General features: G+C 33.8%; 1 protein-coding gene across 3 annotated transcripts in view; it reads right to left on the reverse strand.

Moving 5' to 3' along the window:
* Nucleotides 1-1178: 1178 nt before the first annotated feature.
* LOC141387543 (E3 ubiquitin-protein ligase RNF181 homolog) overlaps nucleotides 1179-27668 on the reverse strand; it is a 140032-nt gene continuing 113542 nt past the window's right edge. For all 3 annotated transcript variants that reach the window (XM_073957425.1, XM_073957434.1, XM_073957442.1), the window contains 2 exons: nucleotides 1466-1793; nucleotides 1179-1395 (listed from right to left, as the gene is read on the reverse strand). In XM_073957425.1, the coding sequence (XP_073813526.1) occupies nucleotides 1261-1395; nucleotides 1466-1774 (444 nt within the window). In that variant the 5' untranslated portion in view covers nucleotides 1775-1793 and the 3' untranslated portion in view covers nucleotides 1179-1260. The remainder of the gene's footprint in view (nucleotides 1396-1465; nucleotides 1794-27668) is intronic.

Below are 27668 nucleotides of genomic sequence, written 5' to 3' on the forward strand. Positions count from 1 at the left end.
AAAAATGGTAGAACTGATTTTTCGACATTTGTTTGACGATTATTTGACAATGAAGAAAAAAATGAACAAAAACAGAAGAAAAAGGCGAAAACTGACAAAACAAAACTAAAAACTGTGAAATAAAAGAAGAGAATTGAATTTGCGTGCTTCTTTTTGACATTGCTACCAGATCTACCATTCGTTTCTTCACTTTTCTAGTAATGAGAGAGCAATTTTCACTTTTACCATTAAAAAAGTAAAGGAACAAAGCTATTATATGTCAAATAAATCGAGATAATGCACTAAAACATGTTAATAGTGTATAGTATAGTCTATAGTATAATAGTATAGTCTAACAGGCGTTTAGGATTGATATTCTATAGAACAGTTTTTCATTTTATAAGATTTTTTGCTTCTCCTGTAAACTAATGGTTTTGTTAGTTACGTCTTTGGGCATTTATGTTGACGATATGTATTTGTTAATGCCATGTTCATACCAGCATTTGAATCACGTTGTTCGCTCTCATAATTATGTACACGAATTAACCCGTTCATACGACATGGTACACAATTCATAGCAACATGATTCATATTTTCATACTTTTTATTTACTGATTTTAAACAAAGTTCCGCGCAAAAGGCGAGTAATATTAATTGATATGAACTGAAAAACTATTTGTCCTTCTTTCAGATATCTATCTTTTCTATTTTCAAAATTAACGAGAGAGAGAGAGACCTGCCAAAATAACTTTTTGGTATACACACTTTCTGGCAGGCATTCGATTTTTGTTTCTAAATTTGTACGCGAATTTGAAACGATAGACAAGAAATGCAACTGCGATTAAAGAAAAGAGAAAATTTGCTATGAATTGAATGTATACTAGTTGTATAGTTCATGTTTTGCAGTTTTTCTAAAAATATTTGGGTTTTTAATGAATTTTTAAATTTTATATTTTTTCTGACATAATTTATTTTGATAAATTCTCTCATTTGTTAGATATGAAACATATTTTATCGTCGTTCTGAGAGTAGTTTAAATTGAACAATGTACACAAATCGTTGTTCGTTCTCAAAATTTTGCATGGGAAATGAAGTAATTATATCGTAATTTGGGGTCGAACAACGAATAGAGAGCGAATTACCTTCAGTCTGAACAAGGCATAATGCAACTTCATTTAGAACATTGATAATACGCAATATTTTACAACCAAAAACCATTTATTTCAAATATACACAGTATGTACCCGCACCCTTTCTAATAGTCCTTCTGTAAATTGCCCTTTAGGAGAACATAGAATCTAATAAATTGTTTTGTCTTTCGCGACGATTCGATTCATCTTGGCGATAACGCCTCAATTCTTCATAAGCTTCATCGTCCGTTTCCAACTCAAACCGACACAAAGGGCAGGAGTTAGCCTAAAAGTGAAAAATTACAAAAGTACATTTGTTAAAAATAAAACTTCAAAGCTGCTGTAGGAATACTCACTTTCTTTAGCCACAGCAGAACACATTCCTCATGAAATTCGTGTTTGCATGGCAAGATTTTATATTTTTCGCCATTTTCGGCTGGTTGTTTGCACACTGCGCACTCGAGATTATCCTTGTCATCATTATCAGTAACTTCGTGAACTGGCAATTCAGCAATGGCCCGTTTTGATGCTTCTGGTACCTCTATTTCCATGTCTATCCCATTCATTATGGCCAATACTTGCAAGCGTTTGTAATGGCGATCGAAGTCATTGGCACCCTCTGGTCCAGTGGGTACATGTCCCAATTCATCAAAATAATCCGACATTTCCAAATTTGTTTACAATCTAAAAAATCAGATGGAAAACTCTACAATATAAAGTACTTGTGATATTGTGGAAAATAGTCTATGATATGTATATTTTTTCTAGAACAAATACATACTAAATTCAGAGAGCTTTACATATGGTGAATAAAAGAACTAAGGTGAAGCGAAGGAAGAAAGTCAGCCGCTTAAGTACCTAGGGCTTTAAGACCTCTGACTGGATTCTTTTTCTATGAAAATTCGAAATGAAAAAGATTTTCTTTATCATTTTTTTTTTCATTTGACATTTTTTCTTTATAAAAGTTTTCATTCCACATTTTCATAGAAACAGAATTGGTGCATAAGCGGCTAGCTTTCTTGCATAAGGGGTTATGGCCACTTATTGAGCATGAAAATTAATATTTTTCATGAATTCTTTACAAGAAATCTACCAAATTTGTTTCAGAAGATTTTGTTATCTTACACTTTTAGCTACTTTCGGTTGTTGACAAATATTGCACAGTTTTCTGACAAATTAAAGTCCATTTTTGTTATACCTTACTTTAAGAAAAGTAAGGAATAAAGTTCGCATTACAAGGAATTTGTTATTACATCTTCCATTTAAACTAAATGTTATATTTTGTAAAAATATGGCAATATCAAGCAAAAAAATCTGTATATCTCAAGTTTTCTCAAATCTGATTGGTTGATTTGAATTTGCTGACAATTTTTTCTTGCTTTCGGTGCAGCATACTCTCGGGCGCAGTTTAAATTTTAAAAGGAACACAAAGTTTCTTTTAATTTATCTGACACTTATTCTTAAAGCAAACATGTAGGAATAAAAAATGGGTTATCTGGCCGATACCGGCCAATATTTATGGCATTTATTGTATGAAAATGACAACTTAAATCTACTGGATTTGCTAAATCCACCTTAGTCTAAACGTACTATAACGCTCATATCTCACCTAATTTTTGTCCGATCGAAATAAAAATAGGAGTAGCGGCGAATGCGAAAACTAATTTGGAACTCCAATTGACACTTTTTTAGAATTCCTGGGGACAATAAACGTAGGTCTGAGTGGTCTGCTGAATGTGGTGTTAAATTAAAATTGAAGGGCCGCATATGTAAAGACCACTTTTCAGAGCTTTCAGGACACATAATAAAGCGATTTGTTATCCCAAACAATATTCCAAAGTGAATATAAACTCTTAATCCCTATAATATTATCTAGCATTCAGATTTAACGTTGCGGATACTCTGGAACGTGAAAATATCCCTGTAGATGGTGTTGAAAAATATTGAATAATGAATCATTTAGAAGGATACCCTAAGCATTACATCATTACATTACATCTATTCGGGAGAAAATTGATTGAGTGTTTCTCAAGTTTTTGTAAAATCCTAAGCAAAGTTATGTCGCGACCAAGCTCTATTTAACCCTTTCGGTGCTTCTTTTTTGTTTTTGATCTGAAAAATATATTTTTCCAATTTTATATATACTTAAGCCCACTATATGAATAATCAAAACTAATTTTTTAAAATTTTGTTTGGAAAAGTGGTTTTTGGACACTATGCCATATGGCATAGAATTTATTTAAAGGAAAACAAGTAAAAAGTCGTTAAGTTCGGCCGGGCCGAACTTTTTATACCCTCCACCATAAAATAGTCTTAAATAAAATGGAATAATTAGGGTCCTTTCACAATTTAAGGTGGAACAACTTTTCGACAATGCACTATAGGTAATTTGCCCAGTATTTGAGGCAAAAAGTCGATTTTGCAACTTTTAATAATAATAATTTTTTAGTTGGCATTGAAAAAAGAACATGTCAAAATTTATTAATATGAATGATATTTTTCAAAATAGCGTCATTATTGCGGTTTAAATTGCAGTCAAAGTTAGAATTTCGAAGAAGAACTAAAAAAATATATATTGTAAGGCATATTTCAATGTATTTAAAACCGCGGAAAAATAAACCAAATATAAATATATGTAAAATGGAATAGATTGGCAATTGCTAGAGGAATTTATTTAATATATAATATAGCTTAAACATTTTGAGTAGCGACCAAAAAACACAAATAGTCAGAAATAAATATTTTATTTTTCTTAAACTCACTTCATATAGACTTATACTAAATTGGCCGTGTTTGGCCGTGATTTTGTCACCTAGAACACATTATTGAAAGTCTTCTGCATTGGTATTACTAGGTTTCAAAACCCGATTTTGCCCGTTTTCTGATATTTGTGAGATTTTATTAGGTTACTTCTCAATAAAAAGTCCTAAAATTGTGGAAGTTTGGTTAGAGGAAATAAACAATAAATGTAAAAAATATTGTTGTTTAAAATTTCATTGCAAGTAAAATAAGTAATGGGGACAAATTGTTCGGTATATCCTTGGTTTTCTATAAACGGTGCGGCAGTAGTAAGCTTTATTTTATCTCTCTATTACATATTAATCATTGATACGGTTTATGGAGGTACTAAACTCGTCTTTATTAGCGTATATTCAAAAAATATTCAAAACTGTAGTAACAATTCATTGGAAAATCTACTCGCGGGGACAAAATTTTTGTTACTTACTGCCGTGATCGTTTCATCAGTTTCTTGTGTATAAGAAAACTAATGAAAATGGCATTGGGAAAAATAGCTTTGTTCGTTATATACGTAGTTGCTTATAACCGTTGTTCGTTATATCCGAATTTATCTGTAAAAATCTTTGTTTTATCTCACTTTTATACATAAATAACTTAAAAAGTTAAAAAATCCTTTAATTCCGCTGTTATTAATTTTTGTCTCAAAAACAGGGCAAATTACCTATAGTGCAGTGGGTAGAATCCTACTGCCTCCCACTATTGCTTAAATTACACTGTGAACACAAATGTTGGGGCAGAGACATTTCCTTTGGAGATAAAAGCCCTTGGTGACAGAAAAACCCCGAAGGACAGATGCGCCGTGAGTCGAACTTCCGCGTTATGGCGTGATGAAGGTTTTGCAAGAGACCCTGTAAGCCACCATGAATTAGCATTATATCTTTGTTTGTTGTTTTTGTAGAGCACTTAAGCAGCAGTGAATAAAGATATAACGCTAATTCCTGATGGCCCACAGGGTCTCTAACAAAAATTTCATCACGCCATAACGCGGAAGTTCGACTCACGGCGGATCTGTCCTTCGGGGTTCATAATATACTCACCAAGGTCTTTTTTCCCCAAGAGGAATTTTCCGTGCCCCAGACTTTCACCTGCATTTTGTTGCACAGTGTTATTTAATCTAATCTAAAAAAATGTGTTCAGCTAGGTGAAAGGTACCACCAACGGGGCTATATCAAAGAGTCAACCTTTCTTTAAATTTATTGGCGGAAAAGTTTTATAGCTGCAGGGAACTTCAAGAGTCAAATTGAGGGTAGTTTCATCAAAACAATGTAGACCCTCAAAAATGGACCCATGTTGACGAATTTAGACAAAATTGTAGCTAAAATTCTCAAAATACCGATCATTACAGCTAGTTCGGTTAAAAATTGCAGCTAAAATTCTCAAAATACCGAACATCGGGAGATACCATTATATGGGGGCTATACCAAAACATGGACCTATGTTGACGATGTTTGGTGGAGATGTTTCATGACCACTGAGAATCTCAAATGGCAAATTACAGCTAGTTCGGTTAAAAATTATGACCACTGAGAACTTTAAATGTCAAATTACAGCTAGTTCGGTTAAAAATTGCAGCTAAAATTCTCAAAATACCGAAAATCGGGAGGTACTGTTATATGGGGGATATTCCAAAACATGGATCTATATTCAAGATTATTTTTGAATAGACAAAATTGTAGCTAAAATTCTCAAAATACCGATCATTACAGCTAGTTCGGTTAAAAATTGCAGCTAAAATTCTCAAAATACCGAACATCGGGAGATACCATTATATGGGGGCTATACCAAAACATGGACCTATGTTGACGATGTTTGGTGGAGATGTTTCATGACCACTGAGAACCTCAAATGGCAAATTACAGCTAGTTCGGTTAAAAATTGTAGCTAATATTCTCAAAATACCGAAAATTCGGAGGTACCGATATATGGGGGCTATACCAAAACATGGACCTATGTTGACGATGTTTCGTGGAGATGTTTCATGACCACTGAGAACCTCAAATGTCAAATTACAGCTAATTCGGTTACAAATTGTAACTAAAATTCTCAAAATACCGAAAATCGGGAGGTACGGTTATAAGGGGGCCATACCAAAACATGGACCTATGTTGACGATGTTTGGTGGAGATGTTTCATGACCACTGAGAACCTGAAATGTTAAATTGCAGATAGTTCGGTCACAAATTGTGGCTAAAATTCTCAAAATACCGAAAATCGGGAGGTACCGTTATATGGGGGCTATACCAAAACATGGAGCTATGTTGACGATGTTTGGTGGAGATATTATGCGACAACTGAGAACCTTAAATGGCAAATTACAGCTAGTTCGGTTAAAAATTGTAGCTAAAATTCTCAAAATCCCGAAAATCGGGAGGTACCGATATATGGGGGCTATACCATAACATGGGCCTATGCCCATATCCTTTGGGATATAAGTTTGTTGATCACTAGGAACCCTAAGTGCCAAATTATACCTAATTCGAAATGTGGCGAAGAGCGTCAAAATACCTCAAATCCGGAGGTACCGTTATATGGGGGCTATACCAAAGAGTGGACCGATATAGCCCATCTTCGAACTTGACCTGCCTATGGAAAAAAGACCATCGGGTGCAAAATTTCAGCACTCTATCTCAATTATTGCGGACGCTAGAGTGATTACAACAGACGGACAGACAGACGGACATGGCTAGATCGTCTTAGAATTTTATCCTGATCAAGAATATATATACTTTATAGGGTCGCAAATGATTAGTTTGTGTGTTACTAACGGAATGACAAACTTAATATACCCTCCATACTATGGTGGAGGGTATAAAAAAAAAAAACAAAACTAAAATATTCAAGTTTTTAATTAAATGTCATCTTATAGAAGACCAGGAGGCCTTATAGAAGAGGAAGAGGTCTTCTTATAGAAGAGCAGGACGTCTTCTCTTAAAAGAGCAGAAGGCCCTCTCATAGAAGGGCAGGAGGTCTTCTCCTGGAAGAGCAAAAGGTCGTCTCATAGAAGGACAGGATGTTTTCACATAGATGAGCAGGACGTTTGCATATAGAAGGACAGGAGGTCTTCTTATAGAAGAGCAGGAGGTCTTCTTATAGTAGAGCAAGAGGTCTTCTTATAGAAGATCAGGAGGTCCTCTCCATGAAGAGCAGGAGGTCCTCTTCTTGAAGAGCAGGACGTCTTTTCATAAAAGAGTAGGACGTTTGCATATAGAAGGGCAGGATGTCTTCTGATAGAAGAGCAGGACGTCTTTTCATATAAGAGCAGGACGTTTGCATATAGAAGGGTCTTCTTATAGAAGAGAAGGAGGACTTCTTATACAAGAGCAGGAGGTCTGCTCATAGAAGAGCAGGGCGTCTTCTCGTAGAAGAGAAGGACGTTTGCATATAGAAGGGCAGGAGGTATTCTTATAGAAGAGAAGGAGGTCTTCTTATATAAGTGCAGGAGGTCTGCTCATAGAAGAGCAGGACATCTTCTCATAGAAGAGCAGGAGACCTTCTTATAAAAAACCAGATGGTCTTCTCATAGAAGAGCATGGGCCCTTCTTATAGAAAAGCATAAGATCTTCTCATTGAAGACCAGGAGATCTACTTATAGAAGACATGAAGGTTTTTCATAGAATACTGGAGGTCTACTATTAGAAGATTTGGGGGTCTTCACATAGAAGGTCTTCTTATAGAATATCTGGAGGTCTTCTTTTAGAACATTTAAAGCCTCTTATAGAAGACCTAGGGTCTTCTTATAGAAAACCTAGGGTCTTCTTATAGAAAAGCTAGGGTCTTCTTATTGAAAACCTGGGGTCTTCTTATGGAAGATTTGAGGCCTTCTTATAGAAAAACTGGAGGACTTCTTACAGAAGACCTGAATGTCTTCATATAGCAGATCTGAAGGACTTCTTATAGAACACCTGAATGCCATCCTATAGAAGGGCTGGAGGTCAGCTTGTAGAAGACGGGGGGGCCATCTTATATAATATCTGGAGGAGTTATTTTAGAAAATCTGTAAGAATTGATATACATCATCTGGAGGTTTTCCTATGGTGAATCTGGAGGTTTCTTATAGAAGACCTGGAGGTCTACTTATACAAGATCTGGAGGTCTTCTTATAGAAGACCTGGAGGTCTATTTATACAAGATCTGGAGGTCTTCTTATAGAAGATCTAGGGGTTTTACAATAGAAGATCTGGGAGTCAAACAAAGTGAAACATTTCCGTTGGGAAAAATCTATGCCATATGGCATAGTATGAAATATAAAAAATCTGGCAGCTCCATTGAACTATATTTCGGATCTTTTTTTCGTTTTAATTATTAAGGCAATGATTATCTACTAAATTAAATACAAAAAGTTAACAAAAAGATATTTTTGTTAATAAAATATATAAAATTATAAGATGTTATTTTCATGCAAATTTTAAATCGAACGAGGAGCACTTGCTCTTTGAACATAACAATGTATAGGGTCCACCAATCAAAAATTTTTGTCGAATTATTTTTAGATAACACTTCAGGGAAAAATACAAAATTATTAAAAAACAAGTTAAATAAAACACTGTAAAAGAGTGCCCATAAGTATTTTGCCTTAAAACGAGCTTCAAGAACTGGTTATGCCATATGGCATAGAATCACCGAAAGGGTTAACAGGTCACGTAAACAAGAGTACAACAACATCAAGAAACCCCTTCAACCAGGAAAGTTTTGGTTTCCATACAATTAATTCACAATAACGTCCAATTTCACCGAATGAAATCTATAAGATGGTTTGGCTCATGGTTCAATTATTAGAAGGTTGGACAGGTTCATGAATTTATAAAAAACAACTCTGATGCCAGTTTGCTTATAACAGCTATACCTAATTTAAGTCGTGACGTACAAAAAATATTCACCTACCTACCATAACAACGCTCTCTGAGCGTCCGTATTAACCAAATACGTTGAATCCGAAATCCCGTTTAAAACACAAAAACCGCGACTGAAACTTTATTAAATGTTTTCATTCGTAAAACAAACATTTTTCCTTTTCAATAAATTGTATTTCATGTTTTGTTGGGCTTTTGTTTTCAAAATACAAAACACACACATACATACAATAACATATCGTACGTTCTGTCAAAGTTGAAAATGTGCAACTTACAAAAAGTATACGCTCGACGTATGTATTTCGGTAGTTCTCATAAGAATACATGTGTTCTACTTTTTTCACCACACACGCCCTGGGAATACGGCCGTATTTACGCATAGCAGTAACTTCAAATGGATAATAACAAATTCAACAGGTTTTGTTTATTTGAAATATTGTCAAATATTTAAATTGAAATATTTTATATATGTATGTTCACGTTTTGGTATAGCCCCATATAACGCGAATTTCGCTTTTAGGAATTTTAAATGTATTAGTCCAATTTGTCCTTGTAATTAGGATTTTATATTTGCAGAGGATAAAAACATTTCTACCAAAAATTGTTTATAAAGTCCACGTTATGGTATAGCACCCATATAACGGTACCTGCAGATTTTAGTTCAGAAAACATGACGGTGGAGGATATAAAACGTTCGGCCCGGCCCAATGGATACTGAGCTCACCGTGGTGCTACTTTGGGAGCTGCCTTTAACACCCGTTACAGGCAGTGAGCTAACTCGTTCAAAATCTCTCCAAAACATCGTACTATGAAGAAACTGAAAATAACCCATCTATGGTTGAAGACTCCCCCAAACGTTTTATGTATCATAAACTGCGAATCTGCACCTGGAATGTTCCGACTATTTATAGAAGTGCAAGTTACGCACTGGCAGATGCACTTGAAAAATACATGTCAGATACAGGGAATAAGATGGATTTGGAAAGGTGTAACAACAACACCTAAAGGTGACACACCGTATTACAGCTTCCCAGTGATTGAAAGAATTGCTACAATTCGCACAGAAGCTAAGTTTTTGAGCATCAGTTTTATTTGTGCTCATGCACCCACAGAGACAAGGACGAAAAGACAAAATACATATTTTATGAGCTCGTAGAACATAGACTTCGCAGCTGAAAAGCATGGTAGCTGAAAATCTGGCAGTTCCAGATATAAGCACCTCGACATTCATCATTCTGAGGAGCAAACATGGACTCGGATCACCATCTTGTTGCAGCAAAGGTACGAAATACACATTAAGTACGAACAGACACAAAGTTGGACATCGGCACGATGCAATCACGACACATAACCACGGCATTTCCACTCATCTGGCCAAATTGCTTAACGAAAGTATCCCTCGACAATGTTGAAGTAATTTCTGTTTTCAAATATGTACATACATATGTCTTCTAATTTTATTTATGTGTCTATATCAAATTTGATTTTAAATAAATTTATTTTGTCGTTTGTCAACTTTGTCAAAACGATTTTGACACAATAGGAGGACCACAGGAAAAAATTGTAATCAGGTGTTTGCTGTGTCCTACCTTGTAATGATTATACCATGGTTTGGATTTAACTTACATAAATCAATACCAGTATCGGACACCCCCGCAAGTAAAGGCTAAACAGTGTGCTTGTCAGTGGCCTGCAAGCGGTGGCATTTTTTTGATTTGCGGTAGACATAAAAATAAGCGGTACTAGTATACAACGCCACTTTCTTTTTTGCGTTACCATGTAATCAACATTCTGTTAAAAGCCAAACACAAACATTGTTGATTCATAAATAACGCAATGTAAGGTAATCATTTGGTGTGTTCCTTTACTTTTAAAAATGATAAAAGTGGCAAAATTAGCAAAAGTTGTGAACCGCTCCCATAACAATTGTATGCTAACATCAAGTAAAGGAACACATTTCGAGTAAAAAGTGGTAAAACTTGAAGATTCTTGCACGTAAAGGAACAGAGCTATTTTCTTGCATAGTTAAAATGATTATGGGGTTTCTACACGGTATGTTTTTTATATATTCATGCATAGCAACTGTCACTTTTTTCGCCCATATGTGATTCCTTCTGCACGGCAAAATTTTATTTTTCATTCGTTTTCTGTTGTTTTCTTTATTTATTCAGCGTACAAACAAAACAGCTGTTTACCTTTGGTTGTACAGACCAGAATAGAGCGCGTTCTATTCGAAAAATATACATATGTATGCACATAACACTTCCATGCATTGAAATTTCTATATGGTTCACACCATGTGTACAAAATTCAGATTTGTAAAAAGTGACAGTTGGTATGCACAAATATGTAAAAAACATACCGCGTAGAACAGCTTTTATTACCTCTTGCTTGAATTGTTCGTGTCGACTTCGTTTCGAGTTTGTTTATGCATACGACTAACGAAAAGAAAAAACAACGCTAAATCATAGCCGACCAAGAAGAGCGAGCGCTTAAATTGTTTATATGTAGGTAAAATTACACTGACAGAACAGGGTGATGATTTTCATATTGAGTGTAAAATGAAAAAATATATTGTTGGCGTGTTCGCTTTGTATGACTTAAATTAAAAATAATATATGTAAATAACTTTATAATTTGAAGAGTATTTTTCTTTATATGTTAATTTTTTTTTTTTTTTTGAGTGAAAAAACAAATTGTGTATAAAAATGATTTTTAAGACTTTCTAAGCATAAAAAAACATTTTTTCTATGAATTTCCCTATTGACTCGGTACGGCGGACTATTGTGGACCGAGATAAAGGTACCTCTTTGAAAATGTCTTCCATTTTTTCTACCAGTATCTCCAAAAAAGGCAATACTGACATAAAAACTTCTTTAAAAACCCCCCATCTTCAAAAGGTCTACATTTCTCGGCCAATTCCAAAGCAATCTTATATTAGGCCTTGATTGTGGCATTATCATAATTTCCTATGTCTTTTATAATATTAAGACTCCTATTATTATTTGTTAAATTATCTTTAAGCTGTCATATTATTTTTTCGCTCATTTCCCGTCATTAAATGATATTTTGTATGCGTATTATAATGACACCTAAGGTAAAACCATGTTTATATTATAGCCTTTTTGCAGGGTTAACCTTCTTTATGAGGATTTGTTTGACGTATATGTAATGAAATTGACATTTAAAACCCAGTGGGTTTGTTAAATCTGGTTATATATAAACGTACTATAAGATGGATATACATACATTTTTCTATTGTTTCATTTGCTGACGAGGCATCCTGCGTCATTAAAAATATTAATACAAAACAAAAAATCAGCACAATAAGATGTTGTCGATGCAGTACCTGCTTGGGTGTTACCGCAGTGAGCATCCCTGTCACGATTTAATGGACAGGCGCCCCCCACCCAGACACGTCAGGAGAGACCTTCATGATCTAGAGAGAGAGGTCCAAAGGTATAAAAGAGAACCGCTAGATCAACGGGCCTATCAGGCAGGCTTGAATCGCATTCACACCAACAGTACGAAGATACAGTGTGAATGCCGTACTTGGAAACCATCCCCCATCCATCGCAGCAGAAGAACGACAGCTGCCAAGGCAAACACGAGTGGTTTTAGCTCAGTTAAGATCCGGACGATGCAGCCGCCTCAATTCGTATTGGGCCAGAATTGACGCCACGATACCCAACATATGCCCAGCATGTGGATTGGGACCACACGATACTCTGCATTTATTCAACTGCCCAGCTAACCCCACTCACCTGTCTCCTCATTCTTTATGGACGCAACCAGTCCAGGTTGCAGAATTCTTGAGTCTGGATACAGAGGAACTTGATAACTGAAATAATACACGAACGAACATATATGCGTTGCTACAACAACAACAACATTATCAAATTCTTCCCTCCACATATTTGCTGTACAACTGCAAAATCTTTTCAGTGTACCCAAAGAAAAACAAATAATGCGGCATCAACCTGCTTGCATGACATTCAGTACAAGACTGAAGTAAAAAAATCAAAACATTTGCTCTCTTAATTTGCGTTCGGGTCGCGTGTGTGTGATTTGTCGAAAAACTTCGTAACCTTAACAATATTAACGAACGGGTTTGCGCTAAATACATAAAAAAATTAAACACATCAAATGTAATCACAGTTATGTCCGGTAATATCGTTTAGAGTTGTATAGTTCATGAACGAACTAGTTCAATTGAACGATTCATTGAAAAGAGCGTATGAACTAGATCCGTGGATATAGTTCATTATAGTTCAATAGTTCACTGAACTATAATTAGTCGGTGACCGTACGATCAACGAACGATTCACAATCCCTGCCAGCAATTGGAAGTGAGTTTTATCTAATTTTATAAATGAGGATCTTTTTGGTGTCTAATTTTCTGTAAAAATGCGACATTTGTCTAATATACAATAACAATTGCATTGTTATCCCATTTGTATCGTATCCAGTCACCATTTAGTAAAGAATACGATAGACATATAACAACAATAACATATGTCTCTAAAAATAAATGTAAGCTATCTCATTTATATCCCAATGAAGGATGGAAATTAGATAGACATATCTATTTTCCATCCTTTATTTGGATACAAATTAGACAGCTTACATTTATTTTTAGAATTGTTGTAAGTTGAACAAATAAGACATTTGTACACAGATGGTTATATACGCAGGTGGTGCAATGGTAAGCATGCTCGCTTTGCAATCTGAATGTCCGGGGTTCGATTACCAGGTCAGGCGACATCACATTTTTCAAATGACAAAATTAATATAAGCGACAATTCCTGAAACAATTATAAAAATATAAATAATGAATTAAATTAAATAATAAAAAACCAAAAAGTCAAAAATAACCCAAACAAAGGATTAACGACAGAACAACAACAATAAAACAAAACATAAAATAAAATAAAAAGGAATTAAATTAAGTTAAAAAGAAATTCAAAATAAAATTTTGTTCTTTTTTATTTATTATTATTTTTATCAAGTTTTTAGCTATATTAATGTTTTATAGTTAAAAAAAAAGATTTGTCATTAAAAAAATGTCGACTGGCCTGGGAATCGAACCCGGGCATTCAGATTGCAAAGCGAGCATGCTTACCATTGCTCCACCGATATTATCGTTTTAATAACTTTCTTAAGTGTCCAATTAGACACTCAAAAAAGTATCTAATGAGTGGAACAGTTCTTCCCGAGAGCTTTATCTTTTTGGATAAGAATGCGACTATCGCATTCGTTTGTGCAATCTAATTGAAGTGACTCATTGGACAATAAACAGATAGCAAATGTTGGCAGGGAATCTAGTTCAACATGTCGTTCACAAATACATACATAAAGTGACGGCTTCGTCTATGTTAAGGGATGCCTTTGTAATGTGATCAGTCCCTGCCAGCAATTGGAAGTGAGTTTTATCTAATTTTATAAATGAGGATCTTTTTGGTGTCTAATTTTCTGTAAAAATGCGACATTTGTCTAATATACAATAACAATTGCATTGTTATCCCATTTGTATCGTATCCAGTCACCATTTAGAAAAGAATACGATAGACAAATAACAACAATAACATATGTATCTAACAATAAATGTAAGCTATCTCATTTATATCCCAATGAAGGATGGAAATTAGATAGACATATCTATTTTCCATCCTTTATTTGGATACAAATTAGACAGCTTACATTTATTTTTAGAATTGTTGTAAGTTAAAGAAATAAGACATTTGTACACAGATGGTTATATACGCAGGTGGTGCAATGGTTAGCGTGATCGCTTTGCGATCTGAATGTCCGGGTTTCGATTACCAGGTCAGGCGACATCACATTTTTCAAATGACAAAATTAATATAAGCGACAATTTCTGAAACAATTATAAAAATATAAATAATGAATTAAATTAAATAATAAAAAACCAAAAAGTCAAAAATAACCCAAACAAAGGATTAACGACACAACAACAACAATAAAACAAAACATAAAATAAAAAGGAATTGAATTAAGTTAAAAAGAAAATCAAAATAAAATTTTGTTCTTTTTTATTTATTATTATTTTTATCAAGTTTTTAGCTATATTAATAGCTTCGTTCCAGTACTTTTTTAATGGCAAAAGTAGTAAAAGAGCAAACTGTCAAATTTGCTCAGAGAACACAATTTTTTTTAAAAAGTACAGGAACGGAAATTATAGTAAAGTTATTAAAAATGTCAATAATAAAACAATGGCAGACGTCACATAAAACATAAAATAAATATTCGTTGTTACGAATTGTGATTTCAAATGTATTTCTGTTATTTTCAAATCAGAAGTTATATACCAAAGAAGTCCCAGAAATAACATATGTATGTTGGAAGTCTTTGCTGATCATTAAGAAATAAAAGAACGAGAGCCGTAACTACAATCAATACAAATCTGTAACACCCTTGGGATAACAACAAGCATAGGAAATCATATTTAATAAAAGCATCAATTCCCGATCCAGGCAATTTGGCGCAGGGTCAGGTATATTTTGGAGACCTAGACAAAAATCCCAATCAATGTACGCGATTATAATGCATATGTATATGTTTTGTGTATATAATATGAAAACAATAATAAAAATCATGTTAATAATTCGTTTAGAGATTTATTAAATCGTTAGCTTTTCCACTATTCAGTTTAAAAACTATCATCATTAACATCAACAGCTAATTTGCATTATGTTATTGGGCCACAATAATGTCCTTTTGGAATTGATTTCATTTAGCATCTCAAAGTTGCATTCATTTACTACAACACCAACAGGATCCACTACATTATACCGTGTCAACACCGGACATCGGAAAATATAATATGTATTGGATTTGATTGAATCCAACGAACTATGTGCAGCATTGCATTCGGATGTATCATGTAGTTGAAATAGGATCGCCTGGGATAGTCCTATTCTTTCCATTCTTTGATGTTAGTGGGTAACATGTGTCGTTTGCGTAGACTCATTGGGCTTGGCATAAGCAACATTTGTTCCACCACGCTTATTCTTGTAGTGAAGGACAAGAGCAATATAAATCAAATTATTGAGGAAACGTGTACAGAAGATGCTATCCCATCTGTACAATTTGACCGTTCCTATGGCAACGTATGATGCTCTTGAAGAAGGTAGCGTATTTTTGCTGATGGTTTCTTACACGGAAATACATATGAATAGCCTTGGTCACAATTGCCGCAGTTTGACTGTAAGATTGAAATTGTTAAATGGTTATGAGCTTTGCTGAAATTCTGTAAATCCATACCATCAATTTTTATTAAACGATTCAGTTATTAGCGAAATATCTTGATCCAATTTAATTTGCTACACAATTAATTATTTTCTATTGACGATTTGTTTTTTATTTTTCCTTCTTTAAAAATATGTCAAATATTCCCTTTGACAAATTTCCAACTTTTTACACAGCCAAATTTGTGTAGTAGAAAATAGTAGAAGAGAAAGCCATTTGGTGCCAATTTGATTAAAGAGAAGAGCAAGTTTTGCCACTTTTTGTAGTACAGGAACGCATTTTGGCAAAAAATTGTAAAAATAGTACTAAATAGTACTATTTTGCAGGTTCTGGAACACAACTAATGTTTTATAGTTAAAAAAAGATTTGTCATTAAAAAAATGTAGACTGGCCTGGGAATCGAACCCGGGCATTCAGATTGCAAAGCGAGCATGCTTACAATTGCTCCACCGATATTATCGTCTTAATAACTTTCTGAAGTGTCCAATTAGACACTCAAAAAAGTATCTAATGAGTGGAACAGTTCTTCCCGAGAGCTTTATCTTTTTGGATAAGAATGCGACTATCGCATTCGTTTGTGCAATCTAATTGAAGTGACTCATTCGACAATAAACAGATAGCAAATGTTGGCAGGGGTTTGTTTATGTTTTGGATCAAGGTACATGGAATAGCTGTCCGAAAATGAAGATTTCTACAAAAACATACGAGACATAACATATTACAATATGTAGAATCCATTACCTGAATCTGCCTTTTTGGATAGAAAAAAGGAAAAAAATAAAAAAAAACACACACACAAAGCTTTTTTGCAATGACAAACAATTTCTACACACACACAACATACGATTTTTTGCCAGCCACCTAAATGAATGATGTTTTTCTAAAATTAGTTAATCTTTCTTTAAGAATGCAATAAAACTATGCAAATGTAATATTTTTGTTATGGAGTAGTTAAATTATATTAGTCTTTTATTTGTATTTGGTGTATGTATGCGTTTTCATCAAACGACCGATTAAGAGCCGGTGAACGATTTTGATCCGAATGATTGAACTGGACAGTGAACTATGAACTAGATTACTGACCTAGTTCAGTTTAAAGAGCTGAGCTATTGAACTAGATCTTTCAAATGAACTAGATTGCACAACTCTAATATCGTTGTCGTAACACCAAACCAAACGCGTTCTCTGTTTAGCTAACATAGCCTTAGGCCCATTATTAAATCCTTTCTGTAGTTATATTTTGGCCGGTATTGGACAGATAACCCGTTTTTATACCCTCCACCATAGGATGGGGGTATATTAAGTTTGTCACTACGTTTGTAACTACTCGAAATAATAATTGTAGACCCCACAAACTATATATATTCTTGATCAGCGTGCAATTCTACATCGATATAGCCATGTCCGTCTGTGGAAATCACTCTAGCGTCCGAACGGATTGACGTAGGTGGATGAAATTTTAGGAAAATCTATTATATGTACATAGGACTTTTGGTATTGAAAGCGGGCTATGTAGGTCCACGCTTTCGTATAGCCCCCATACAAAGTGACGCGTCGTCGTTTTAAGGAAATTTTAGGATATTTGCCCCAGTTGACCACCGAACTGGTTGTAATTTAGTATTTTATGTCTCCAGAGGCTAAAAAATATTTCTACCAAAGTTGGTTTATATAGGTCCACGTTTTGGTATTACCCCCATATAACGCTCCATATAAAGTACGCGTCATTTTAATATATTTTGAATGTATTTGTCCCATTTGACAACAAAATCGGTTGTAACTTTGTATTTTGCATTTTCAGATGCTAAGAAACATTTCTACCATAAAATGTTTATATAGGTCCACGTTTTGATATAGCCCCCATACAAAATAACGCGTGACGCGTCGTCGTTTCAAGGAATTTTTAAGATATTTGTCCCATTTTACCACCGAATTGGTTGTAATTTGGTATTTTGTGTCTCCAGAGGCCAAAAAACATTCCTACCAAAGTTGGTTTATATAGGTCCACGTTTTGATATAGCCCCCATAGGACGATATCTGCCGATTTTCGGTATTTTGAAGGTCTTGGCCTCATTATCACACCGAGATGGCTGAAATGTGGTATTTAGTCTTCATTTGGGGTATAAAACTTTCCCCCAGAAATTCGTAGGTATAGGTCCACGCCATCATATAGCCCCCATATATATAGCTTCCGATTTTCGGTATTTTGAAGGTTGTGGCCACATTAATCCACCGAAATGACTGAAATTTGTGGTGGAGGATTATTTTAAATGGAAGATGTAATACTAAATCTCTGGTAATGCTAACTTTATTCCCTACTTTACTTAAATTAAGGTATAACAAAAATTAACTTTAAAGACAAGATGTAAGAACGGGCCTTAGGCCCGTAGGGAATAAAGTTAGTATTACATCTTCTATTTAAAATAAATGTTACATTTTGTAAAAATATGGCAATATCAAAATATAACTACAGAAAGGATGTAATAATGGGCCTTAGTGTGGCAAAGCAAGATGTCTCTCTCATGAATTCCCCATATTTTTAGACATCTATGGTTACACATCTGTGTTGTCTTTGTTTTCAGTTCTCTCACATTTTATGCCATCTATGATTATTACTCTCTGTTCATTCGGTGGTTGTTTATTCATGCAACGAACCGCTCATTACACTGTACAACAAAATCGAACTTTTTATAACCCACTTAGCGCCGAGAATTTTTTTTGCGAGAAAAATTAAAATTTTTTACGAAAATTATATTTTTGAGACATTTTAAGCATTTTTTAAAAAAAATAATTTTTTTCTAGTATAGTATAGTTTTTTTTTCTAGTATAGTATAGTTTTCCTGCAATCGGGCCTACTTTTAAAAGTGCCAAAAACTTTGGAGAGTAATATAGGTGTATCCTTATATGCCAATCCCCTGATTTTCGATAGAGAAAATACTCTTACTATATTCCTATCAAATCCCTGACTTTATATGTTTCTAATATTTAGGATTAAACTTTTATCGCATATTAAAATTTTTCATCAAAAGTCGAATTTCACAAAAAAGTCGATTTGTTTGAATAGCTTGGGTTTTAGGTCAATTGCGTGGAAATGGATAGGTCAAATGAAGCTTTAAAAGCGCGAAATGACAGATTACAGACAATACTATAACAAAATGCAAAAAACACCACAAAAATATTCGAAAAAACCAGAGTTTTACGTCAATTTTTGCAACCATTTTTTGTGGCGTTTAAACGGACAGTGGCTTTATCTGGGTTAAAATTACAAGAAACCCCGCACAGATTATGAAAGAGGACCGAAAAAAAGAAGACCCGTGTATCGGCGTTTTGAAAGTTTACGTCGGGAAGTAACCTAAATAGGTGTGGCAAGTTCCGCCCATTTCTACAGGTTTTGAAATATTCGACATCAGATTCCTTGGAATCCTTGCATTTTAGGTATAATGTGTCTGTGGCACTATTACTGACAACAATGCTGGGTATCTTTTTAAGAAAATAATTAACACTCATCCGAGTCACTTAAGGGGTCTTTTTGGCCCCTTTTTTCAAAAACGTTTAAAAACTCCTTGCTATAAAATTTTACTATAGGTCCCCGAATACCCCAAAACTCTAAATCGTACCTAAACGCCAGGAATCTGCCAAAAGTAAAATTACGTTTTAGGGTTAATGTTGTACTTTATCAGAGTTTAACAAGTTTTGTCCCACAAAACTTCATTCTAGATAGAAGACGTCGAAGACAAAAATAATCTCCATCAAATTTCAATATAAGTCGCTGAATAAATGAAATATGCATTTTCAATATATATCAAGAAAATATATACATCAAGTTTGCCAACAAAACACCCAAATATTTTTTGAATAAATTTGTTTTGTTCTTTTTTCGAGTTGATGCATGAAAGTAACATGAAGTTTAGTTCTAGACGAAAGGTGCTAAAAGAATAAATATTCTACATAAAATTTCATTGAATGTCCTAGAACAAGCTAGATATCTAAGTAAAATACTTTGTTAAGAAAATTACGTTACAAAATTAGATATTATAGGTAGAAATTATTTGTTAAACTTTTAGACTCCTAATTAAATTTTTTTCCATACTGAGTCAAAATCTCCTAAAATACCTCACTTTTTGGGGGTTATGTCAGAAGAAGAAATGTTCCAAATCAAATTTCATTATGAGCCTCTGAACAAAAGAAATTTGTAGCTATAATATTCAACAACTCCAGAAGCTTTCGCTTTTTATATATGATTTAGGACCATATTCTACCGTTTTTATTCACATTTTCGTTATCTGCGGTCACAAAATATATTTTATTGATGTTTTGATAATATTTTACTTAGATATCTGTTCTAGGACTTTCAATGAAATTTTGTGTAGAATATTTATTCTTTTAACACCTTTCGTCTAGAACTAAATTTCATGTTACTTTCATGCATCAACTCGAAAAAACAACAAAACAAATTTATTCAAAAAGTATTTGGGTGTTTTGTTGGAAAATACATATTTCATTTATTCAGCGACTTATATTGAAATTTGATGGAGATTATTTTTGTCTTTGACGTCTTCTATCTAGAATGAAGTTTTGTGGGACAAAACTTAATAAACTCAGATAAAGTACATTAACCCTAAAACGTGATTTTACTTTTGGCAGATTCCTGGCGTTTAGTTACGATTTAGAGTTTTGGGGTATTCGGGGACCTATAGTAAAATTTTATGATAAATAATTTTGTAGAATATTTTGACTCGCATGGGGGTTAATTTTTTTCATAAAAAGATACCCCGCATTGTTGTCAGTAATAGCGCCACAGACACATTATACCTAAAATGCAAGGATTCCAAGGAATCTGTAGTGCGATTCTGTAACTTTTTTTAATAACGAACCGACATCGGTAGTTAACGAAAATATTCGGTTGAGTTAACGAATGTGCTATTCTGTAACTTTATGTTACCGATTGTAGAAATCGTTAGCACATACCGACGAATATCGATGGGAAGACAAATTGTCAAATAATATATTTTAGTATTTATTAATGTACTAGCTGACCCGGTCCGCGTTGCTGGCCCGTTGTTTGGGTTCTCCGTGTAAACTTTAGTTATCTATCCAGTATTGATACAGTCATAATTAGGCATCCCTCTAGAAACTTCATAATATAAATCAATGTTATGACATAAATTCCATGTAATGGTATCCCCCAAATTTAAGATATAAAATCTCTTTTATTATACCCTTCACCATAAATTGACAGTTTAAAGCACTTTGTGACCCACATATAATGATCGGTGCACGTCAATTAACATTGCTATATATTGGATTGTTGGTCTCGGTTGGTGTCGTAATTATTACTGCAGAGATTTGTCAGTATAGGTCCACGTTTTGATATGGCTCCCATAGAACGGTACCGTTGATTTTCGCTATTTTTGAGGATTTAACATCATTATCACACCCAAATGGCTAAAATTTGGTTTTAATGTAATTTAATAAGGAGAGAATAAGTATTCGGATCGACCGAAAGACACGCCTTTTTATTTGCGCTCGGTATACAACAGTTATAGGTTCACGTTTTGATATAGCTCCCATAAAGCAGTACCTCCCGATTTTCGATAGTTTGGAGATATAGTCACTTTTGGGGGTCGTAAACAGTCTTGCAGAGAATTTTCAGTATACGTCCTAGTTTTGATATAGCTCCCATAGAAGGGTGGCGCCTGATTTTCGCTATTTTTGGTGGATTTAACCTCTGGATAGTGATATCTCAAGTTATCGGGATTTTACTGTATTCCAGTATTTAGTGTTCAGCGTTTATAGCATTTTTAGGCACGCAAAATTATGTATATTATCTGAAATAATAAATGTTTGAACATTTTGTGATGACCGCGATATTTCACTTCCGCGAAGACCATTCAGGGTCAAGACGGTAATTACAGTAGTATTGCAAACAATCTGTAAACAATACGTTCAAAAATATCATGGACTTTAAAAAAATTGAAGGAGAACCTCCGGTCACTACACTTAGCCGTATTAAAATAGCTCACGACTGCGCTATCCCACTTGTTCAACCTAGTGTTTTTATCATTTTTGTGTCACGCTTACTAAAATTATGTATATTAACTGAAATAATACATTTTTGAAAACTTTGTGATGACCGCGATCATTCAGGGAAAACAATCTGTAAACAATACGTTCAAAGATATCAAAGATTTCTGATTTTCTTAAAAACATTGTGGGGAGGACCACCGGTCACTACTCTTAGCAGTAAAAAACAGCTTAAGACCGTTCTAATTAATTGAAATAATACATTTTTTGACAATTTTGGGATGAACGCGATATTTCACTTCCGCAACGACCATTCAGGGTCAAGACAGTGATTACCATAGCAATGCAAACAATTTGTAAACAATATATTAAAAAGTATATTGAATTTCGCGGTTTTCTTAAACAATTTGTGGGGAGGACCACTGGTCACTACACTTAGCTGGATAAAAAATAGATTACGACTTATTCTCAGACCTAAAAACTCCACATACAAAATTTCATAAGATTTTCCAATCGATTTTTCGGAATTTCTATATAGTGACATCTCATGTTATCGGGATTTTACTGTATTCCAAACTATGGCGTTGACCGCGTTATCCCACATATTGAAGCCAGTGTTATACGCTTACAAAAATTAGGTATATTATCTGAAATAATAAATTTTTGAATAATTTGGGATGACCGCGATATTTCACTTCCGCGACGACCATTCAAAAAAATATATAGCCTATTTTCACCACCGGTGTTCCCAGTACATTATCTGAAATTCTCAAGAAAATCTGTTCAGCCGTTTTTGAGTCTATTCGGAACATACAAACATACAAACAAACAAACATACTAACATACACACATTGCCTTTTATATATTAGATTTTTAAGTTAAAAATATTATTTCTTCGCAATTACGAATATAAAACGCGCAAATAATATAAAACGCTCATATCTTCTCTTGGAAGGAAGGTGCCTACAATTAGTGTCTGCAAGTTGGGATACTTGCCATGCGAAACCCAGGAGTAACTACAACTTCAAAAACCTCAAGTGTGTATGTGAGTACTTCTAGGAGGTAAAGGAACAATACACGATTTTCATATATTTTGGTTTTATTCCAGGATATGAAGAAATATATCATTAGCCCCCACCGTAATAGCTTGGCGAAACAAAATATAGAATATCCCCAATTTATCAATTTATGGTTTTTAAGTGAACAAGAACTTGTCTAGACAAATAAATATGCATGTGTGCATCTACACCGTCTTATGTGAATCAACAGAAGCTGCATTATTTATGTTTACAACAGATTCATATTTTTAACGTATTACTGGCATAAAATATATGTATGTAAGGATCATTGGTCAAAAGGTCACTTCCTATTGTAGTGAATTGTATTTTATAAATGCATTATTCAAAAATTATAAATTTGGTAAAATCCTTCCTATTTGTATGTGAAGCGCTGTTTTATTTTTTCTAACTGCAAAGTAAGGGTCATATTTTGGGTTGTGGCGCTTTGTGCTGAACAGCGCAATAAAAAGAAGAGCTATGTAAAAATTGAACTTTGAGTTTCACATAATTAAGCTCCTTCGGTGACGTTCGTGGATCCACGTTACCGCCATTTGAGTCATTTATTAATTTCACGCCCATATTAAATACAATTTCTCATGACCTATAGTTCGGAAATCCGAACTTATAGCATTTTGGCTTCAATACGGCATAAAAGCCAACGAACGCCTCTTAGAAAGATAGTGTTAAGGGAATTGGTATAAGCCTTACATAACACTACCACACTTGAGTTCTTTTGAAGCGTTAGCTTACGATTTTCCTCTTTAATAAGTAAGACAAAGGTTAGAGCAGCCTCCAAGGGAAAGTTATGAGTTAATCGAAGTTCTACAACTTTCTCTTTGGTGGTCTTTATACAGCTTCAATAAAATCTGCGCTGGCGAAAGCACAACAGTGGCGAAGCTGACCCATGTTATCATACATAGTTAACCCTTATGTAAACGCTTTAAGAAGATTTTTCTCAATAAGGCAGAATTTACCTTGTGTACACTCCTCATTATATGTTATGTTAAACTCCTCATTATATGTCATATAAAAACGCCGTTTCTAAAAGAAATCAGCAAAATATTGCAATAATGTACTTTCGTTAAGACTTAACAACAACTTTTGTTTTGTTTGGTTGTTAACTTAACAATAATTTTCGATAATTAACGACAAAATTTACCGACAAAAATCGTTAAAATTGGTATACAGAATAGCACTTACCGAAAATTATCGTTAACTACCGACATTTGTCGTTAATTCTGTCGTTAAGGAGTTACAGAATCGCACTACTGATGTTGAATATTTCAAAACCTGTAGAAATGGGCGGAACTTGCCACCCCTATTTAGGTTACTTCCCGACGTAAACTTTCAAAACGCCGATACACGTGTCTTCTTTTTTCGGTCCTCTTTCATAATCTGGCCGAATTATCTTGTAATTATTCGAATGAATCAAACCGATTGTATGAGATAAGAAATGTATTCTTGTGGTAATCATTAGGTACATATGTGCGATAACCCAAAAATTTGTACAAATTCGTAAAAAATTTTACTGAATGCTGTTCGATAACAAAATTATCCAGCAAAAGAGAGCGAGTTTGGAGATATTTTTGACACTTTTGTGACTGAGAATTTCAAATTTTTGCTGGGAAAATTTGTCCCGTAAAAATTTGTAAGTTCGGCTAGCTGACTTTTTATTAGCTGTTTAATGTAAACAACTTGAAATGTTAACATTTTTGACAAGAAAATTTCACAATTTTAATTTTTTTAGATTTTTAAGCGTTGTGGATAGTCAGCCTTGTGGATAAGTCAAATGCAATTTTAAAATTTATGTTTTTGTTCCATTTGGTTTAAAATATCAGAAGAAACAAAACCAATTTTCATACATTTTCGGAAACAGCTGACTTTCTTGCAAGGTTTTGCAAAATGTTGTTTGATAACTTTCTGCAATTTTTCTTGCTTGAGAGAGTAAAATTCACTGAGAGAAGTTGTTGGAACTTGCTGAGAAATTATTGCTTGGAAATTCTTTTTGTAAAAATGAATGATACACTACATAGTTGCGTTGATGCAAAGCAGCCCTCTGGTGCTTGTATTGTGTTAAACAACAACAACAACTTTCTCAACCAAACGAAAGCACATAATGTTGCCTGCAGTGTATGTGTGCGATGTCGTATCCGATGGAATTGAAATTTTCGAATTTCAAAGAAAGCTGAGTTGTGCTAGGTTTGTGTCCATTTGTGCCGAAAAAATCTTCGAAATTCGAAAAAATGGCTGTGATATCCAAAAAAAAAAAGATTTTTTTCGAAAACATTTTCACAGAATTGCAATTTGCTCATTTGTGCCGCAAAATGTTTTTTCGATATCTCGTATCATTTTCGAAAAAACCGTTATTTTCGAATATATGACAGAGTTGAAATTTTCGAATTTCGACAAAAACAAAAGTTGTGCTGAATTGTGCTCATTTGTTCCGCAAAATTTTTTTCGATATCTCATACCATTTTCAAAAAAACAGTTTTTTCGAAAATATGACAGAATTGCAATTTTCGAATTTCGAAAAAACAAATGTTGTGCTGAATTCTACTCGATTTGTGCCAACTTGTGCCGTTAAATTTTGTTCATTATCTCTAACCGTTTCAAGATATGGCAATTTCGAAAAACCAGTATTTTTGTATGAAAAATCACTGTCCGTCCATACATTGCAAATTTCCAACTTTACTCGTTATTCGATGAAAATGTACTAGTTGAGCGCTGAATTGAAAAAATCATATTTTTACGGAAATGATAAGGTTTTTTTTTCACTTTCAGCGAGTAATGAGTAAAGCTGGAAATTTCCAATGTATGGACGAAATGTGATCGGCGAATCCAACTCAGCACAAAAAAGATCATATCGATATTTGCATTTTAACAGAAATTACAGTGATTTTTCGTTGAAAAATATTATTTGCGATTTTAACGAGTAGAGATGAAAATTTATAATTTTATAATTATTTGCATTTTTACAGAAATGACAGAGATTTTTCATACGAAAATACTATTTTTTCGAAATTGCCATATCTTGAAAACGGTTAGAGACAATGAACAAAATTTAACGGCACAAGTTGGCACAAATCGAGTAGAATCCAGCACAACTTTTGTTTTTTTCGAAATTCGAAAATTGCAATTCTGTTATATTTTCGAAAGTAACGGGTTTTTCGAAAATGGCATGAGATATCGAAACAATTTTTGCGGCACAAATGAGCACAATTCAGCACAACTTTTGTTTTTTCGAAATTCGAAAATTGCTGTCGAAAAGTCTGTCATGTATTCGAAAATAACGGTTCTTTTCGAAAATGGTATGAGATATCGAAAACATTTTTGCGGCACAATTCAGCACAACTTAAATTGGTCGAAATTCGAAAATTACAATTCTCTCAAAATTTTTTCCAAAAAAATCTACTGTTGAATATCTCAGCCATTTTTTCGAATTTCGAAAAAAATCGCCACAAATGGACACAAACCTAGCACAATTCAGCATAACTCAGCTTTTTCGAAATTCGAAAATTGCAATTCCATCGGATACCACATCCTATTACGTGTGTCTTTTTACTTACTAAATGTTGCAGAAACATTTTTTTTCAGCAACTTTTCCTTTATACAACTGTCAAAATCTGCAACATTTGTAATAATTATTATTAATTATCACGTAAAAAGATACAGCCAATTTTTACTAACAGCCCAATCATAAACATCATCTCACCGTGAGTTTTCTCATTCTCGCCTCCTCCCTTATTATAAACATCATATCGCCGTGAGCTCTCTCATGTTCTCACTCTTCCCTTACCATAAACAACAAAAGGTAGAGCAAAACTCACGTCCGTGAGAAAATAGCTATCATAAATGTCAAAAAAGTGAGAATGTGAGGCAATTTTCTCTCACTTCAGAAATCAAAGCGTGTTGAATAAAAAATCATAGACTAATAAAAAGATAGACGAAGGAATACTCAATTTTGCGCCGTAAACCTACTCAAACAAGAAAACTCAAAAAAGTTCGAAGACGTTTTTTGGGGAAAATGGCAATATTTTCATGGATATTTTTGTTTGAGGATATTGTTCCCATCAAAAACTAACCCCAAGTTGCCTTTTGCCAGAACAAAATATTTATTAACTTGTATACATACTCAATTCGAACATACTCGGTGAGAGCATTCCGACGTCTATCTTTTTATTAGTCTATGTAAAAAATATTGATGTCCAAAATAAATGAGCGAGAATTGATGGGAGAGTTATTTTTCCTTTGTTAAACAATGGCTGACATAGCTCTCATTTGAATTCGTTATTCTCTTTTGTTACGACAACGTGCAGGCGTTGACATCAATGATAAAAAAGGTAAGTATGGACATTTTTTTAATGGCTATTCGAGTTAGTAAACATATTTTTACTTCAACTCAGTATTAAATTAAATGATTATTTAAACGATTTTGTAACTAAATATTTGAGTTAACATTCTTAACAAGTCGTGTTTAATCAATGTATCAAACAATTTATTTTGTTAAGTATACTCTACATTGAATCCTTATGAAAAGAATTTCGATACATATTTCGTTTTGT

This window comes from Musca autumnalis, unplaced genomic scaffold (assembly GCF_047663935.1).
Source record: "Musca autumnalis isolate F117 unplaced genomic scaffold, ASM4766393v1 scaffold_1, whole genome shotgun sequence".
Classification (NCBI taxonomy): Eukaryota; Metazoa; Arthropoda; class Insecta; order Diptera; family Muscidae; genus Musca; species Musca autumnalis.